This window comes from Pongo abelii, chromosome 1 (assembly GCF_028885655.2).
Source record: "Pongo abelii isolate AG06213 chromosome 1, NHGRI_mPonAbe1-v2.0_pri, whole genome shotgun sequence".
NCBI lineage: Eukaryota > Metazoa > Chordata > Mammalia > Primates > Hominidae > Pongo > Pongo abelii.
Window position 1 is genome coordinate 116,160,840 of NC_071985.2, and position 19,580 is coordinate 116,180,419.

General features: G+C 41.7%; 2 protein-coding genes across 4 annotated transcripts in view; both read left to right on the forward strand.

The window, feature by feature from the left end:
- The window catches only part of CD58 (CD58 molecule), a 69,054-nt gene that overhangs the window by 25,746 nt on the left and 23,728 nt on the right, over window positions 1-19,580 (forward strand). For all 3 annotated transcript variants that reach the window (XM_054529069.2, XM_002810374.4, XM_009245829.3), the window contains exons 2-3: window positions 1,141-1,434; window positions 9,508-9,771. In XM_054529069.2, the coding sequence (XP_054385044.1) occupies window positions 1,141-1,434; window positions 9,508-9,771 (558 nt within the window). The remainder of the gene's footprint in view (window positions 1-1,140; window positions 1,435-9,507; window positions 9,772-19,580) is intronic.
- LOC129049534 (nucleosome assembly protein 1-like 4) lies at window positions 9,778-18,641 on the forward strand. The gene is given in 2 exon segments (XM_063728085.1): window positions 9,778-11,986; window positions 11,988-18,641. Coding segments are annotated over 2 exon segments (1,161 nt in total). The 5' UTR covers window positions 9,778-11,365; the 3' UTR covers window positions 12,528-18,641.

Here is a 19,580-nt window from a genome sequence, read left to right on the forward strand (position 1 = left end):
CTGTGCTGTTACTAGACGTCCCCTAATAGGGCTGGGCAGAGATGCTAACAATTGGCTCATGAGGGCAGGTGGACCTGGCTCCAACCCACCACTGTACCCAATCCCTGAGTTCTTAATCTTCATCACACCCTCGACTTACTTCCCAGCCATTGTTTCTGATCTCAGTTAATGATGTCTCTCAGTCAGCCAAGGAGCCCTGACAGTCCCATCCACTTCCCCCACCCTCATCGCTGAATCCTGTTGACTTCTCTCTCCAGCGTCTCCTGAGTCTGTCCCCTTGTCCGTCCCCACCACAAACACCCTGGTCTGGTCTGTCCTGTCCATGGACTTCATTGCTACAGCATTGACTTTCATGATAATTTCCCTGCCTCTGTGCTGGCCTGTCAGCCGCTCTCTACTCTAAAGACAGTCAGCCTGCTGACACTTAAATTATGTTAGGCCAGTCTTGTTAAAAACCTTTCTGTGGCTTCCTCTCCTTTAGGATCAGTCCAAACCCTTAGCGTTCCTTACTTTATCACACATAGGCTGTGGGCTGGCCTTTGTCTGTCTTGTTCCCCACCAGCCACCCCTTGCCCTCCTCATTCTAGCTGTTAGGAATCACGTGTGTATCCTCAAGCACACCATGCCCTTTCTCCATTCAGGGCCTTCCTTTGGGGGTGCTGCTTCCTATATATCTGTATGATCATCTCTTCTTCCACTCCCCACCCACTCACCTACCCAGCCCTGCGGCCTAACTGCCTTTTATCCTTCAGTGATTTGCACGTTATGTCAGTTCCAGCATGACTTCCTTGGGGAGGCCCTAGACCAGGCAGCTCCCCTTATGCAGCCCCTGATGTAGAGCCTGCTCCCTGTCTTCTCCACACGTGAGGCTCCTGGAGGGCCTGGAACAACCCCATATTCCCAGCACAGCCCGTAGTACCTGGCAGATGGTTGGTGCTCCATGAATGTCGAGTCCATTTCTTGGATTTATGCAGGTCCCAGTTTTCTATTAAAGAGTAAGCTCTACATGGTCAAACATGTTCTTACTTCCTGTACTTCGTGTCAGCAGTTTGTCAGCTTAGCACAAAAAGTACCTGATGAATAATTTCTGCCACTAAAGTCATGTTGTTTTTTCTAACCACTTTTTTTTTTCTCTCCTAGGTTTCATCAGCTGTTTCTCCCAACAAATATATGGCGTTATGTATGAGAATGTAACTTTCCATGTACCAAGCAATGTGCCTTCAAAAGAGCTCCTATGGAAAAAACAAAAGGATAAAGTTGCAGAACTGGAAAATTCTGAATTCAGAGCTTTCTCATCTTTTAAAAATAGGGTTTATTTAGACACTGTGTCAGGTAGCCTCACTATCTACAACTTAACATCATCAGATGAAGATGAGTATGAAATGGAATCGCCAAATATTACTGATACCATGAAGTTCTTTCTTTATGTGCTTGGTGAGTATTCCATAAGTTGATTTGTTTAAAATGGCAAATTTGCATCTTTTTAGTCTGTTTTCAGAGACTAACACAAATTAATGGTCTATGAGAAAATAATTAGATGTTACCTGTTGTCAGGGTTTTCTCCTTTTCTGGTATAGAGGAGCTAGCTACTTTCAATTCCTTTGTCATTCCTCTGGGTGAGGAGAGAATCTAACAAAGATGGGGAGAACAGTATCATTTGTCTTACTAGGAATGTTCTGGAAAGAGATGTAGTGACAGCAGTTAGCTTAGAACTCTTTGGGCTCCACTGATAGATGTTACTCTATAAGTTCCTGCTTCCCCACACAGTGGGGAGATTGCTTTTCCTCCTGCACCACTTTATTTAATTAATTTATTTATTTTGAGAAGGAGTCTCACTCTGTTACCAAGGCCGGAGTGCAGTGGCACGATCTTGGCTGACTGCAACCTCTGCCTCCCAGGTTCAAGTGATTTTACTGTCTCAGCCTCCCAAGTAGCTGGGACTACAGGCCCGCACCACCATGCCCGGCTAATTTTTGTATTTTAGTAGAGACGATGTTTCACTGTGTTGGCCAGGCTGGTCTCAAACTCCTGAGCTCAGGTGATCCACCTGCCTCAGCCTCCCAAAATGCTGGGATTACAGGCATGAGCCACCACACCCGGCTTCTGCACCATTTTAAACTGAAACTAGAGAGAGGGGACACATTTCTCCCTGCTTCTCACTGACACTCCTCCCTGGTCTCTAAAGCCCCTTTTGTGTTGCAGTCTTGTATAGGCCCCTGCCTCACATGCCAGTGTTTCTTAGTCATTTTAAGGCCTGCCTCATTTTTATTGTTTCTAACATTCCTGGTGTCTTGGTGGTTACAATATTTAAATTAAAATTCTTTCAATATTGTCCTTTATTGCCTCTCCTGCAAGGATCTTGTCCTCTACATTACCCACTACCCATGGATGTAACCGAGAACTCATCATTACCTCAATGTCAGGTGTCTCACTCTGACCGCCATGCCCTGTCCTTGATGATGCTGATACTGACAGTCCTTCACACACCTCATGTCCCTGCTGCCCTCCCTACTCAGCCTGAGTGCTGTTGTCACTCACTAGACTCAGTCCGTTGCAGACACACTTAGCTTCCTTGCTCCTTTGTTGGCTTGTCATACTCACATGGCCAGATTACAGCTAGATTAAGTCCGGTGCTTGCCTATTCTATGCTCACACCCATGTGGTTGCAGAAAAATACACCACCCTACAAAGTCCTGCACTTTTAATTTCTAATCACTTACCTCAATTAAGTCTAGTATTTCCTAGCCTGTTCACTTACCCAGTTACTTTTTCTCCTAGCAGTTACTTTTTCTCTCCTCAAATCTGGAATACCTCCTCTCTAGACTCACTCTTCAGCTGACGGCTTGGCTTCTTATTTCACTAAGGAGAATAAGCAATCAGAGGGCAATTTCCACAAGCTCTCACCACCTGCCTACCTTCCTACCTGTACCTGAGCCTGCAGGCCCTGCTTTCTCTCCTGATATGAATGGACTTTCTGAGTTCTCACCTGAAGTTAAACTTTCCACGCGTGTCCTGGATCCCACCTCCTCTCGCCATCCTTGGGAATATCACCCTAGTGCTTCTACCCACTCTCTCCTGATGAGAATTTCCCCCATAAGTTGATGGTTCATTTTAAGCGGCATACATACATACTGTCATTAAAACTTTCTCATGATCCCTGTAGCCCTCCAGCAACCACCACCTGCTGTCTTCACTTTATAGAAAATCTCCTTGAAGAAGTTGTCCATATTCACTTATTCTGATCCCTTACATTCACTTTTAACCCACTCCAAATAGGCTTTCATCTGCACTGCTATGCCAAAGCTCCTCTAGACCTCCTTGTTAATAAATCCAGTGGTTCATTCTCAGTCCATGTCATTCTTGACTTCTCAGCAGCAGCTTTTGACATAGCTGATCACTCCCTCCTCCAAGTACTGTCTTCACTTGATGTCCAGGATACCGCCCTATTCATGTTTCTTCTTTTTTTTTTTTCTTGAAAGGGGGTTTCGCCCTTGTTGCCCAGGCTGGAGTGCAATGGCGCGATCTCAGCTCACTGCAACCTATGCCTCCCGGGTTCTAGCGATTCTTCTGCCTCAGCCTCCTGAACAGTTGAGATTACAGGCATGCACCACCATGCCTGGCTAATTTTGTATTTTTAGTAGAGATGGGGTTTCACCATGTTGGTCAGTCTGGTCTCGAACTCCTGACCTCAGGTGATCCACCTGCCTTGGCCTCCCAAAGTGTTGGGATTACAGGTGTGAGCCACTGTGCCTGGCTTCACATTTCTTTCTAACATACTGACTATTCCTTTTTAGCTTCTTTTGCTAGTTTCCTCGTTTCCCCAACCTCTTAACACTGGAAACATCAAGGCTTAAGCCTTGGGTCTCTTTCCTTTTCTGTCTGCGTTCGTGGCCAGTGGGTGAGCTCATCCCATGTCAGGGCTTTAAATATCATCTCAATGCTAATAATGCACAGATCTAGAGCTCTAGCCCAGAGTACCCCGCCGAGCTCCTTATGTGTATACCTGACTGCCCAGTGTACCTCTCCAGTCAGATATCTAATTGGCCTTTCAAATATCACATGTCCAAAAGTAAGCTCATTATCTTCCCCTTAAAACCTGCTGCGCCTCCCCAAATCTTTTCCCTTTTGGTTAATGGCAGCCGCATCCTTTCAGTTGGTCAGTCTGAAACCTGGATGTCATCCTTGGTACCTCTCTTTTTCTTGAATACCACATTCACTCCACCAGGAAGTTGTACTGGTTCTACCAGAATGATCTTTTTAAAACAGAAGTCAGATCATGTCACTCATTTGTGTGGAACTTTCTAATGGCCCCATCTAACTCTGTTAAAGCTAAAATGTGTAAAGTGACCTGCAAGGCTATGTGAGGTCTGACCCCTGTGGACTCTATTTAGACAAATACAGCTTGCTAAGATGTCAAAGTATCCTCTTAGAAGATTTCCTTGAAAAAGTAGAATCTTTGAAACATGGACATTGGGGATCTGATAATTTATAGATAGGACCAACAAACAAGAAGATTGAGTTAGAATTTAGATCACACATTTTAAGAGCCCTTTTTCTAGAGTTTGTAAAACTAATTCAAAACATTTGAATAAATTTCTCCTCTTAAACTTGATGAAATGTCTTAAAATAATTTAAGTTAAAATATTCTAGGCCGGACATTGTGGCTCAAGGCTATAATCCCAGCACTTTGTGAGGCTGAGGAGGGAGGGTTGCTTAAGCCCAGTAGTTCAAGACCAGCCTAGGCAACATAGCAAGACTCCATCTCTACAAAAATAAAATAATTAACCAGGCATGGTGGTGCATGCCTGTAGTCCCAGCTACTCAAGAGGCTGAGGTGGGAGGATCCCTTGAGCCCAGGAGGCTGAGGCTGCAGTGAGCCATGCTTGCACCTCTGCACTCCAGTCTGGGTGACAGACCAAGACCCTGCCTCAAAATAACTAGCTAAATAAATTAATTAAATAAAATATTCTATGGCACCTCAGCAAAGGTATGGTTTTGGTAGTCAGACCAACTGGATAGACCTTAGGAAGCCTGCAGAGGAGTAAAGTACAGGGGAGGTGAGTTTTGATCAGGAGGCAGTGATATTGATAGTACTGAGTGTGGGACTTAAAGGCCTGGTTTGAGAGTCTGGACATCAGCTTGTAGCAGTGGGGAGCCATTGTGTCCTATACTGGAGCAAGGAAGTGACTTGATAAAATACATTTTTGGAAGATTAATGTGATGGTGCATACTTATGATGGATTAAAGAGAGGAGATGTCAAGTTAGAAGCTTCTATCATCCAGGTAGATAGAGGGTCCAAGAAAGAGTCTGCAAGATGTAGGTTTTGGTTGTAGGAAGACGTAAGATGACTCTAGGTTTCACATCTGCATGATAAAATGATTGGTCATATTATTATTTTTTTTTTTAAGAAATGAGGAAGTCATACTTCCTTGAGGTAATGTTAACACTTGTTTTAGTAACCTGGTAATCTTCTAGAGACACCAGACCTAATAGGAGACTTCCAGCGAGTATATTTTGGACAGGGGGATTTCCTGGCACTTCCTAAATTCAGGGCATCCACTTCCTTCTGTGTGTACATTGAGATCTGGCTTTCCTCTATACCCAAAAGTCCCCTTAAAATTTCTACTTCTGAGGTTTATTAGTCCTTTCCCATCTTTTTATGGACCTTCATCACATCTCAGATGATGATTTTTGTGTAAGTAGAATTAACTGCCCTGTCCTTAACTGGGCTGGATTGATACTTGACCTTTACTAAAATTCGTGAAAATAGACATATATTTCTATAAAATGTCATCAGATGTATGTAAGAAATTCTCATTTTTTACACAGCAGTGAACTCAATTCATTAATTATAAATTGACTAATTGTCTTAGGGAGGAAGTAGGCACATTTCTTGCCAGTTTAATGCTGCTTAAAGTAGAGGTGTAACCAATATTTGTTAGATACAGCTGTGGTAAGTCCCACGGGCAGCAAGAAAATGTGAAAGATTTATAGAAGGAAAAGATCTGAGGTGTAGAAACTGTGATCTAGGTGCTGCAGAAAGGCTTGCACACTTTTAGATGTGTTGGATAGGCACTTCTACGTTTGCCATTTGGCAACTGTTGTGTAATGAGATAGCCAGAAAGAGCTTCTATATAGTCAAGGGAGTTCTAGCAACTTAGAAGATAATACTAACATGCTTCATGTTTCCCCTCAAATTACTTTCATATTCTGTTTTCTTTTCTTTTCTTTTTTACAAACCCTGCATGTGGCACTCAGTCATATTCTGTTTGACCTTTACAATGACCTGATACAGCATTCCCTTTCACAGATGAAAATAAGACAGTTTAGGAGTCCGTTTCTCTGTATGTAGAACAAGAGACCTGGATGGATGCTTTCTTAAAACTCTTCCAGCTCCTAAAAGGACTGTGGTCCCAGGTCACACAGCAGGCCAAGGCTAAGGCTTGATCAAACCTCCCAACTCCTACTCAGTGACTCTTCTCATCATATTACATACCCTCTGGGGAGCCTTGGCTTCCTGGAGTTGGAAACTCACAGCCAATGGCCGTGTGCTCTATTACAGCTGGCATTTGTTAAGTACTTACTCTGTGCAGGTACTACATGTTAATTCATATATTGATTATTATCTGTATTAACTCATTTAATCTCATTACAGTCTGATAGAGTAAGTACTATTTGTGTCCTTATTGTAGAGAGGAGGAAACCTAGACACAAGGTGATTTAAGTAACTTGCCCAATGTCAAATGGCTGTTAGTCATGAAGCTGGGATATGAACTCAGGCAGTTGGGCTTCTGAGTCCATGCTAAACACCATACTGTACCTCTTTGGAGATAGCTGGTAGAAGAATTTACATTTTATTTGAAGACTGTCTCTTTGAATCTATCCTTCTATCCATCTGTCTCCCCATCTGTCCAGTACTGCTTGTGAGGAGCCATCTGTGTGCCTTGCATTATGTCACATGCTGTGATTGAAAGATGAGTCATACCTAGTCTTTGCCCTCCAAAGATGCACAGTCTCTGGGGCTGATGATGCACCTCTGTTCAGTTCAGAAAGTGCTGGATGAAAGACTAGACATTGGCAGAGCTAGATCAATACATTAGAATCTGTAACAGAACAAAAAGGCCACACACATCAGAAGCACCTGGGATGGTGGGGCTCAGGAATCTGTATTTTTAACAAGCACCCTTCGTGATTCTTAGGCACCTTAAAATTTGAGAAATGCTTCAAAGGACCATTTCTAAGGAGGTAGAAAGCTTGGTTTTCTGCCCCTGAGAAATGCCCAGCCTAGTTACAGAGGCAGGCATAAGCATATGAAATACTGAGAACAGGCATTTTTGAACTATTCTGGGGATGCATGTTCCTTGGAAGTCCCCTGAGAGCTGCTATGGAGTGGGGTGGGCAAAAGAGACCAGAGGAAGTTAGGGGAGCAGGGCTCTAGGCTTTCAATTTTGAGTCAACTAGAGCAACTTCTTATCCATTGGATTGGATTGCCACTGAAGATTTAATTCGGAGAAATTCCACTGCTTAAAAGATGATTAAAAGTCTTTTTAATTAAAGAAAATCTTAAGGAAGTATGTAAGGACTTGTGTGAGCTAGATTAAACTTAAAAACTAGGAAGCCCCAAGTAGAAAGGGAAGTCAGTGTGTGACTCTGGTTTCTACCAAGGCAGGCTGGGTACATTATTTAACTGAGCGAGAAGGAATACAGGAGGAGGAGAAGATGGGGGAACCATTAAATGCTTTTATTTTTCAGATTATAATTGGAGCATAAGCATTAACTTGTCTTAGAAAACATCATTTTAAATGACAACATAGTATTCCATTATCTTGGTGAACCTAAATTTACTTAAATGCTCTTTTTAGTAGATGTTTATAATGTATCAATACTTTATTATCCCAGTGCTACCATGACCATTGTTGTATATTACATATGTTTTTGCATGTTTCCTCAAGCCTCTTATGATTAATTGCTGGAGGTTAGCTGAGATGCAAGAAGGCATATGAATTAACAAATAAATGACTAATAGGACAAAGTAATTAGCCTTGAGGCTTTTAAAGGGCAACAATGGCAGAATGTGACATGTTAGTCCTTAACTCATCCTTGTAGGTCCATGCTGCCTTAGCCAATAGGAGGTGCTTCCTAGAGGAAGGGTGGGAGCGAGGCCTCTGGACAGGCAGGTCTGTGACACATGCTGCACCCTGTGCTGCCTACTAACAGGTCCAGCCCAACCAATAGGGCGCGACAAGGCTCTGTGTAGCTCCACCTTTCACAAAATGCGTTGAGTCAGATGTGTTGTGGACTTTCCTTTCACAAAATGCTTTGAGTCAGTTGTGTTATGGAATTAAAATTTTTTTTTACATTTTGGAAAGGTAATACAAGGTATTTCCTCTGCATATTAAGCACCCCACTTAATTACGGGAGCACTCTATGGGTCAAGCATAGGAACAAGTATTTACTTCATTCCTATATATTTAGAGACAAGGTCTCAGTCTGATGCAATCATAGCCCACTGTGTGCAGTGAGCTAGAGTGCACTGGCACAATCATAACTCACTGTAGCTTCAGATTCCTTGGTTCAAGCAGTTCCAAGTAGCTGAGACTACAGGCAGGAGCCATCATGGCTGGCTAATCTTTAAACTTTTTATAAAGACAGGGTCTTGCTGTGTTGCCCAGGCTGGTCTTGAACTCCTGGCCTCAAGCCGTCCTCCTGCCTCAGCCTCCCAAAGTGCTGGGAGTATAGCCATGAGCCACTGTGTCCTGCCAAGCACAGGAATATTTTTGTGGTGAAACGATAATGAATATTTGAAGTAAGTGAGAAAGACTCAAATCCTTGTGTTAATTCAGGTCAGGTCAGGATTTGCAGCTAAATGATTTTGCTACCAACTTGTGAAGACTCTTTTGGCTTCAGAGATTTTTTGATTTAAGAATTGAGGATAAGGGATTTGGGGCCTGTATTGGTCTGTTTTCACACTGCTATAAAGAACTACCTGAAACTGGGTAATTTATAAAGAAAAGAGGTTTAATTGACTCACAGTTCCGCATGGCTGGGGAGGCCTTGGGAAACTTACAATCATGGCAGAAGGCGAAGGAGAAGCAAGCACTTTTTTCACAAGGCAGCAGGAGAGAGAGAGAACTGCCACACACTTTTAAACCAACATATGTCATGAGAACTCGCTCTCTATCATGAGAATAGCATGGGGAAACCATCCCCCATGGTACGATCACCTCCCACCAGGTCCCTCCCTCGACCCATGGGGATTACAATTCAAGATGAGATTTGGGTGAGGACCCAGAGCCAAACCATATCAGGGTCTGAATTTATTCTGTTAAATTTGAGCAGGTAGATCTGACCTAGCAAAAGAAAGAATTCTCACTCCTTGATGCTCAGGGAGTTTGTCTGCTCATCCTTTCAAGCTCGTAAGGAGGTTGCAAGCTCTTCATAAATTTGCAGATGATAAGTCTAAATATTACTATTTTCTGTACTAAATATTACACTTTTTTTTCCAGAGCCTCTTCCATCTCCTACACTAACTTGTGCGTTGACTAATGGAAGCATTGAAGTCCAATGCATGATACCGGAGCATTACAACAGCCATCGAGAACTTAAAATGTACTCATGGGATTGTCCTATGGAGCAATGTAAACATAACTCAACCAATGTATATTTTAAGATGGAAAATGATCTTCCACAAAAAATACAGTGTACTGCTAGCAATCCATTATTTAAAACAACATCATCAATCAATTTGGCAACCTGTATCCCAAGCAGTGGTGAGTAAATAACTAAATGTGTCATGGAGGCTTTCAAACCACAGATGTGGTGAGTAACATAAGGTTCACAATTTTGAAATGTAAAACAAGTTACAATTTTTAACAGAAACCCCATTATAGATACAAAGCTAACATTATTTAGCACTTTCTATGTTGAGCACCATTCCAATACATATGTTAACTAATTCAGTCTTCACATCAATCCTCATACAACCTATAAGTTGTGTACTAGTATTTATCCCTGTTTCCTGGTGAGAAACCAACAGAGAGAGAGTTTAAGTTGTTTGCCCAAGGTAACAGCTAGTAAGTGGCAGAACCTGGCTTTGAGTAGAGGCTATCTGGCTCTAGAGCCCATGGTTTCAACTATTCACAATGCTGCTTTATAATATTGTTAATAATCATTATGTTCTGAAAGGTTACATATCTACTACAGGAACATGCATTTGATATGTTTCCTTAGGCCTAACACTAAGTTAATATCATGACAATCTGTCTTGGCTATGATTTTCTAATGTTGTTTTAGTATGATTTACATTTGCAATTTTTATTATCTGTTTTTTATATTATATCCCCAGTTTAACAAACAAAAAGGTCAGTGACTTGAAAGTGGTTTATTAAAATATAAAAGAAGAGATGAAAATAGTAAATACTATTATTCAGAATAATATAATTGTAAATAGTGAACAGGATTCCAGGGCAAATAGAGAACATGAGTCTCTAGGGCTGGGATAAGGTGAGTCTATGAATGTAATTTTTCTGAACAAGCAGCTGAAACAGATAAGGGAAATTAGCAAATACAAGAAATATAAGAAACTTGGATTTTAACTGGTGAGCCATTCTAAGTCTCCCATTTATTGTCTTTTCTGAACCCTTTCAAACAATAACTTAAAGCCATTAAAGTTATATTATTTTCAGACAAAGCAGAGTAACTTTTGGGAAAGGAAAGACATTTTTCAAGAAAAAGTAGGCGTCCTTGTCAGGGTGGGCAGCGCCGCCGCGGCGGGCCTGGGGCTTGGGGCCTGGAGCCTCGGCCTGGGGCGCTGGCGGGCGGCCCCTCCCAGCACCCGGCGCACCCCTGCCCGGCCGTCCACTGCCTTGAAGGTCAAGTCACTTCTTTCTGCGCCGCGGGCGTGTTCTGCGCTGCAGGCGGCTTCCTCGGCGGCAGCCCAGCGGAGGAGGCGTAGAGGGCGGCGAGTGGGGGCCAGCAGCTCAAATCTCCCGCTAGCCCAGCCAGCCCCGCGTACCCCGAGGGCCGCGGCGAACCCGGAGGAGCGTTCAGGCTTCCCGTTTTTAAGGTGGAGACGTCCAGGACCTCTTTATTAGATGTTTAGGAATTTTAGTTTTTCCATAGGGCGATGGTCATCGTGAGCATCTGTGGGGTCAGGCTGGGCTAACTGGGGTTTTGATTGTAAGTTTCGTGTGGACAAGGGCATGTCTGATGGGGAAGAAAGTCCTTGGCATTGCATCTTAGCTGTTGGGAGCTGTGCCGTGCGAGCCAGATGGGCGGTGTGTGCTCCCCGAGGACTGGCCTGAGTGCCTTAGCCTAGTTACTCACGGGACTTGGTTTACCAGACAAGGGGATAAAAACATTCAGATGGCAGATAACAGTTTTTCAGATGGGGTTCCTTCAGATTTCGTGGAAGCTGCTAAAAATGCAAGTAAGATGGAAAAGCTCACGGATCAGGTGATGCAGAATCCTGGAGTTTTGGCAGCTTTACAGGAGCGACTTGACAATGCCCCTCACACCCCTTCCAGCTACATCGAAACTTTACCTAAAGCAGTAAAAAGAAGAATTAATGCATTGAAACAAATTCAGGTGAGATGCGCTCATATAGAAGCCAAGTTCTATGAAGAAGTTCATGACTTGAAAAGAAAATATGCAGCATTATACCAGCCTCTCTTTGACAAGAGAAGAGAATTTATCACCGGTGATGTTGAACCAACATCTGATACGGAATCAGAATGGCACAGTGAAAATGAAGAGGAGGAGAAATTGGCTGGAGACATGAAAAATAAAGTAGTCATAACAGAAAAAGTAGCGACAACAGCTGAAGAGCCAAATCCCAAAGGAATTCCAGAGTTCTGGTTTACCATCTTTAGAAATGTAGATATGCTAAGTGAATTAGTCCAGAAATATGATGAACCAATCTTGAAACACCTGCAGGATATTAAAGTGAAGTTTTCTGACCCTGGACAGCCTATGTCTTTCATATTAAGAGTTCCACTTTGAACCCAACGACTACTTTGCCAACTCAGTCCTGACAAAAACCTGCAAGATGAAATCAGAACCAGATAAGGCTGATCCCTTTTCATTTGCAGGTCCTGAGATCATGGACTGTGATGGGTGTACTATTGACTGGAAGAAAGGAAAGAATGTTACTGTCAAAACCATCAAGAAAAAGCAGAAGCATAAGGGTCCAGGCGCTGTTAGAACAATTACCAAGCAAGTATCCATTGAGTCATTTTTCAACTTCTTCAATCCACTGAAAGCATCTGGGGATAGAGAATCACTGGATAAAGATTCTGAATTCGTATTAGCCTCTGATTTTGAAACTGGACACTTTTTCCGTGAGCGGATAGTCCCACAGGCTGTGCTGTACTTCGCTAGGGAGGCCTTAGAGGATGATGACAATTTTGACGAAGATGAAGAAGAAGAGGACGAATTAGAAGGTGACGAGGAGGGAGAAGATGAGGATGAGGTGGAAATTAATCCCAACAAGGAACCCAGCCAGCTGGCGGAATGCAAGCAGCAGTAGGAAGTGGAGGTGGGCGCCTGGCAGACCGGCTGTCGCGACTCCAGGCCTGTGGGGGGAGGCCTCAGTCTTTGCCGCATGTGGCACAATCCCGTCGACAGCGCTTACTCCATCTAATCGTTTTCAAGTGCATGATTTTCACTTTCACTTTTCCTTTTTCCTTATTATTTTGCTTAACATGTACAGTGGCAACTGAAATGCATTTCAAAAATAGGAGGTTTTGTCCAATACCCTCTGCAGCCTTGGCACCTGTAGCTCTGGACTTGCCTGGGCCTTTCCCTGTGGGAGGGCCCCATAGACCCCATTGGGGTGGGGATCACTTGGCTAAAAGGGCCGAGGTCTGGTGATGAGGTTCCAGGGATCTAGAACCTCTCCTACCACTACTGCAGTTGGACTGAATTCTTTCCTTTCATTTGAAGAAACCCACTCGCTGTTTTCAGCTGCTTAATCTGCTGAGTGTGAAGCCTGCGTCACCTGCTGTATGCTAATCATCTCAGAAGGGGTGTGTAGAGTAGGGCCGTGTTCTCCTTAGGATGTTGCTTTTTGATCTTCTTTTTTTAGGGTTGGGTCAGGGTTGTGGCACACCAGCTCAGGCGAGAGCTGCCACGGGTCACCTCATATTTATTTATCCCTTCTTGCCTGTGAGGACTGCGGCCTTTTGCTGTCGCTTGTCCTTGCCATTTCTGAACCACCCTGGTGACCTGAGCAGGAAAATGTGCCGCTTCCTAGCAGGAGCAAGGGCTGCGCGGAAGAAACACTGCTTCCTGCCACCAGGGCTGAAGACGCGAGCCTGTCCTCGTGACACAGGCACCGCCCTGCTGCCGGAGTTGGGATTCCGCGGTGTTCTCCAGTGAGGGGCTGGGCTGGGAAGTCCTGCATTTCATTTGAGCATATGAGCGTCAAGTCCTGCTTTCTCAGTAGTCCCATTGCTGGGCCCCACCATTCATCCTGTCTGAAGGTCCTGGTTGGTGTGACCAGTTGGTGGCTGGTGAGTGGGGTTTCCAAGTGGGTGACAGCGCTCTGTGGCAGGCGGGGATGGCCGTGTCCGCGCTGACCAGGCCTGTAGAGAGTGCTCAGCCTAACCTTAGAACACATTTATAACTGAATACAGTGTTTTCAATTTGTACATAATAGTTAGAATATTCTATTAAAGTTATGAAACATGGAGAAAAAAAAAGAAAAAGTGCAAATGAGTCCCAATTTATAACTGATAGATTTGATTTTTGAAGACAGAGAAAAGATCAAACCCACAGAGGTGTCACTCAAAGGAGCACTGTTTGTACAAGTCACACAATTGCAAGAAGTTTTTAAAACGAGCTGCAAAGTTAAAATAGTTAAGCTTGAAGCAAACATTCCTTTATTAATTCCACCTTTTGAGAGTTACATAATACCCAAGGCATACGATATGGAAATGCAATTTGTTGTAAAAGCAGATAGTTGCTTTATAATGGGAACAACAAAAAATAAAACCAGTGTGCTTTTGCCTTTTGGTACATGTGTGCTGCATCTAACTGACAAGGAGGAAGAAGATGACCACATATAGACAGAGCAAGCAAGTTGAAATCTTGAAAAGTTTTAAGTGTTCCAAGAGACAAAATACTTGAAGGAAATAATTTCTGAGTAAGATCCCTCTATAGAATTACATGGAATATTTTAGGGGATTTTTAAAGGTTTTGCCCTTGCACCAGTTTTAACTTTATGTTTGCCATTAGAATTTGAAGACACAAAGTAAAATTACTCTTACTGAAAGTAAGATTACTTTCCCTGTAGATAGTCTGGTAAAAGATCATAAGAGGAATAATATTCCTCTTATGGATTTGAAATAAGTACTATTAATTTGAAAAAATTCTTTTAATTATTAAATAATGGTGATTTATCCTTCTTTTACATTTTCTTCCAAATTGATAGTTCACATATATACAATAGATTTTGAAAGTTTGAGGGATGTTGCTTGATAGGTCTTAGGTTTAAATCCTGGAGTAGTGTTGACATCTGAGACATACATCTGGGCTTCTGACCCTGGTTTCTGTTAACCAAATATTGGAGGACCTTCTCCTTTTAAAATGCAAACCATGAGCTGAACTTAATGATCTTAATGATTCTTTTGAACAGTAACAGTCTAGGATCTTTTTTTTTTCCTGAGATGATTTTTGAATGCTTTTGTGTGGAACCACATGCATCATAATAGATACAAATCCATGGAAGTATAACAGTTAAATACTAGATCTTACTTTTTCAGGTTTTGATTTCTCATCTAAACTTTCCAATGCTTTATCAGTGAAGCAAAGTAACTCACATTGACTAGCCTGCTCTCCTTTAGCAAACCCTTCAGATAAATGCCTCATTTGCTCCTCACCACTATCATTTTAGATTGGCCAGACAGTTGTTACTTACCTTTTAAGAATGAGGAGACAGGTAGCCGGGTGCGGTGGCTCACACCTGTAATCCCAACACTTTGGGAGGCTGAGGCGGGTGGATCACGAGGTCAGGAGATCAAGACCATCCTGGCTAACGTGGTGAAACCCTGTCTCTACTAAAAATACAAAAAATTAGTCGGGCGTGTTGGTGGGCACCTGTAGTCCCAGCTACTCGGGAGGCTGAGGCAGGAGAATGGCGTGAACCCGGGAGGCGGAGCTGGCAGTGAGCCGAGACCGCGCCACTGCACTCCAGCCTGGGTGACAGAGTGAGACTCCGTCTCAAAAAACAAAAAAAGAATGAGGAGACAGGGTCAACCAGGTGGGGTGACTTGCCAAGGATCACCTAAGTATTGGAGATAGAATTAAAATTTAGGTCTTTGAATTCCAGAATGTTTTTGTATGATACCATCCTGACTCTCTATACGTTTCAAAATAAATCAAATTTTAAAGTTTTATTTAATTTATTCATATGAATGAGCTAGAGAAACCCATACCATATAGATATACATAGTAGATATTGGTCAAATGTAACTTAATTTTTTACCTCATTATCTCATGTTTCTTGTAACATTTTGTCTAGTAGGACCTTTTTGTGGTTTGTGGTCATTTTAGTCATGACATCTACTGTCATACCATCACTGCAACCCAGAAATGGGGTGATGGGGTTACTAACTAGTTAAACACAATCTAAAGGAGAATTTTAGAGACAGTTAAGATTGAGGACAGAGTTCTTGTCCACCTCGTATTGTATTGGGGGAATGAACTAATACTTACTGAAGGCCTGCTCCACAACAAACTCCTGTAAATGATTTACATAAATGTGTCACATTTAATCCACACAACAACCCAGTGGTGTGGGTATTTATAAAGGAGGAATCTGAGGCACAGTGAGGTTAAATAACTTGACCAAATATACACATTTATTAAGAGCAAAGCCAGGATTTGACATCCAGCTCCATCTGAACTCAAAGCACTGTGTCTTCCCCACTGCATTGGGAAGTAAAAGTAAGAAGATGACTCAGAGATGGAGAGTTATAATCTGGAATTTGGAATTTACTTCCATTGGTAAACCATTTGAAAATTGCAGCTCCAGGGCATTGGGAGATGGAAAGAAAGCTAGTGAGCAATTATTTCTTGCCTTTGTGTCATGCTCCTACATTTTGCTCCTCCTTATCTCCTTATCTGCGGTCAGAGTAGATAGCATGGAGGTTATATGCCCATGCTACAGATGTTCAGAGACCTCAAGGTCAGAAAGCTGGTTTATGGCAGCACGTGAATATAGACAGACTTATACAGATTAGAAAATTGAGAAGTTGAAGGCAGGAGAAAATTCTGGATAGAAGAGAACATGGGATTTGGAGTGAGAAAACCTGGGTCCTAGACCTGATTTCATTGCTTACTGGCAGTGTGAGTGTGGGGGATAATAATACTTACTTTACAAGGGCTGAGGAAATTAAATAAAATAGCATGTGGGAAAGAGTATTGATGGTTAGTCAGACACTATAAAACTGCTAGTTGTTATGCAGGATACGGGAAGAGTTTCAAGAGAGGACATTTGGTATAACATTATATACAGCCAATGGTTTAAGGAGGACAATGTAGAAGAGGTTGTGGATTTGGCACTTAGGAGGTCATTGGTGACAGACCTTGTGAATAGATGAGGGTAGGAACCAGATTCCTGGGCTTTAAGTAAGAAGAGGGGTAGTCCAATAGGCCAGTTATATATTTGGCTGTGAAAGAGGAAAGTAAAATCTGAGTACCTTTGAGAGTCAAAGGTTATTTCCAGGTAAAGAAAACCAGTGGACTTCACCATTCTCTTTTAGATAACTGCTGGGAAGAAGTAGGATGATTGTAACACCCTCCACATTGACACAGAACTCTAAATGGGAGCCTAGGGAAAGTGCACATTTTTTGAAGGGGTAGGCAAGAGGATATTCTCTAGAGTACCAGTTTCCAACTGTTGTCCACATTTGTGGACCAAGAACATAAAAGAAACATTGTTCAGCTCTGACCTGAAGTTATGCAGAACAAACATTGTTTTGAGTTCAACTAGATGATCTTTCTTTCATAGCTGTGTGGACATTATGTTACCTGCAGGGAGTAAGTCACTGAAGGACCCTGAAGGTAGAGCCTCAAAAAAACACCCTTTGATCTTACTCCTAAGAAAAATAGGAGAAATTGGAAAAATTCATCGTAGAAACACAAAAATATGCGGAAGTAGGAAAAAGGAGAAGAAGAAATGCAACATAGGAAATAATATTATGTAGACTGAGATGAAGAATGTTAAGAATATTTGAACAAAGTTTGAACCAGATGAAATGTAACAGGCAGAAACAGAAGTAGGAGGATTTTTGGACTGATTTAAGTTGGTCTCTTGTGACTTTTATGACATTCCACCGGGAAGAATAGTGATTAAGAATGTGCACTCTGCTTTTAAAAATTGAGAAAGAAGGCTGCGTGCAGTGGCTTATGCCTATAGTTCCAACACTTTGTGAGGCCAAGACAGGAGGATTGCTTGAGGCTGAGAGTTCGAGACCAGCCTGGGCAACATAGGGAGACCCTATCTCTACTAAAAATTAAAAGGTTACTGAGGTGTTGTGCCATGTGTCTGTAGTCCTAGCTACTTGGGAGACTGAGGTGGGAGGATCACTTCAGCCTGGCAGTTTAAATAAATCAAATAAGTAATTAATAATCTTCCAAAGCAGAAAGCACCAGGTTCAGATGGGTTCATTGGTGAATTCTACCAGATATTTAAGGAAGAAATACTAATTCTCTATAATCTCTTTTAGAAGATGGAAGCAGAGGGCATACTTTCCAACTCATTTTATGAGGCCAATATTATTCTTGTGCTAAAACCAAAGAACAATACAAGAAAAGAAAATTAAGACAAATATTTCTCATGAACGTACATGTAGAAACCTTAAACAAAATATTAAACAAAATGAAAATCAATTAATGTAATCCATCACATTGACAGACTATGAAAGAAAAATCACATGATCATACCAATAGGTACAGAAAAAGCATTTGACAAAATCCAACATCAATTTATGATAAAAACTCTCAGTAAACTAGGAATAGAGGGGAAACTTTTTCAACTTGTTAACAAATGCCTACAAAAAACCATGCAGCTAACATCATCTGTAATGGTGAGAAATTTGAAGCTTTCCCACTAAGACCAGGAACAAGGAAATAATGTTCTTCTCACCACTCCTTTTCAATATTGTACTATAAGCACTACCTAATGCCATAAGACAAGAAAAGGAAATAAAAGTTATACAGATGAGAAGAAAGAAAGAAAATTGTTTTAGTTCTCAGATGACATGAATATCTATGTATACAATCCAAATGAATTGACCAAAAACCTCCTGGAACTAATAAAAAACTATAGCACAGTTGTAGGATACAAAGTTAATATACAAAAGTCAATCACTTTTCTATAACAGCAATGAACAAGTGGAGTTTGAAGTTTAAAACACAACACCATTTACCTTAGCACCCAAAAAATGCAATACTTAGGTACAATAACAAAATATGTACCAGATTTATATGAGAAAATCAACAAAACTGATGAACAAAATCAAAGAAGAACTAAATAAATGGAGAGATATTCTATGTTCATAGATAGGAAGACTCCTTATTGTGAAGATGTCAGTTATTTCCAATTTGCTCTATAAATTCAGTGCAATCCCAAGCAAAATATCAGAAGTCATTTGTGGATATCAACAAACTGATTTTAAGGTTAAATGGGCAGGCAAAAGACCAGAATAGCCAGCAAAATATTGAAGGAGAACAAAATTGGAGGACTGATACTACTCAACTTCAAGACTTACTATAAAGCTACAGTAGTCAACATAGTGTGGTATTGGTGGAAAAATAAAGACAGATAGATCAGTGAATCAGAATAGAGAGCTCAGAAATAAACCAACGTAAATATGGTCAGCTGATCTTTGACAAAGGAGCAAAGGCAATGCAATGGAGCAAAGATGATCTTTTCAATAAATAGTGCTGTAACAACCGGACATCCACATGCAAAAAAATGAATCTAAACACAGACCTTATGCCCTTCACAAAATTTTACTCAAAATGGACCATAGATCTAAATGTAAAATGCAAAACCATAAGACTCCTAAAACATAAGAGAAAACCTAGATAACTTTGGATATGATGACTTTTTAGATACAACACCAAAGACATGATTCATGAAAGAAAGAATTGGTAAGCTGCACTTCATTAAAATTAAAAACATGGCTCTATGAAAGACAATTTCAAGAGAATGAGAAGCCAAGCCACAGACTGGGAGAAAATATTTGCAAAAGACACATCTGATAAAAGACTGTTATCCAAAATATACAAAAACTCTTAAAACTCAACAAGAAAAACACAAACAACCCAATTAAAAAATGAGTCAAAGACCTCATCACACACCTCTCCAAAGAAGATATACAGATGGCAAATAGGGATATAAAAAGATACTCCTGGGCCGGGCGCGGTGGCTCACACCTGTAATCCCAGCACTTTGGGAGGCTGAGGCAGGCGGATCACCTGAGGTCAGGAGTTCAAGACCAGCCTGGCCAACATGGGGAAACCCCATTTCTACTATTTTCTATTTTGTAAAAATACAAAAATTAGCTGGGCA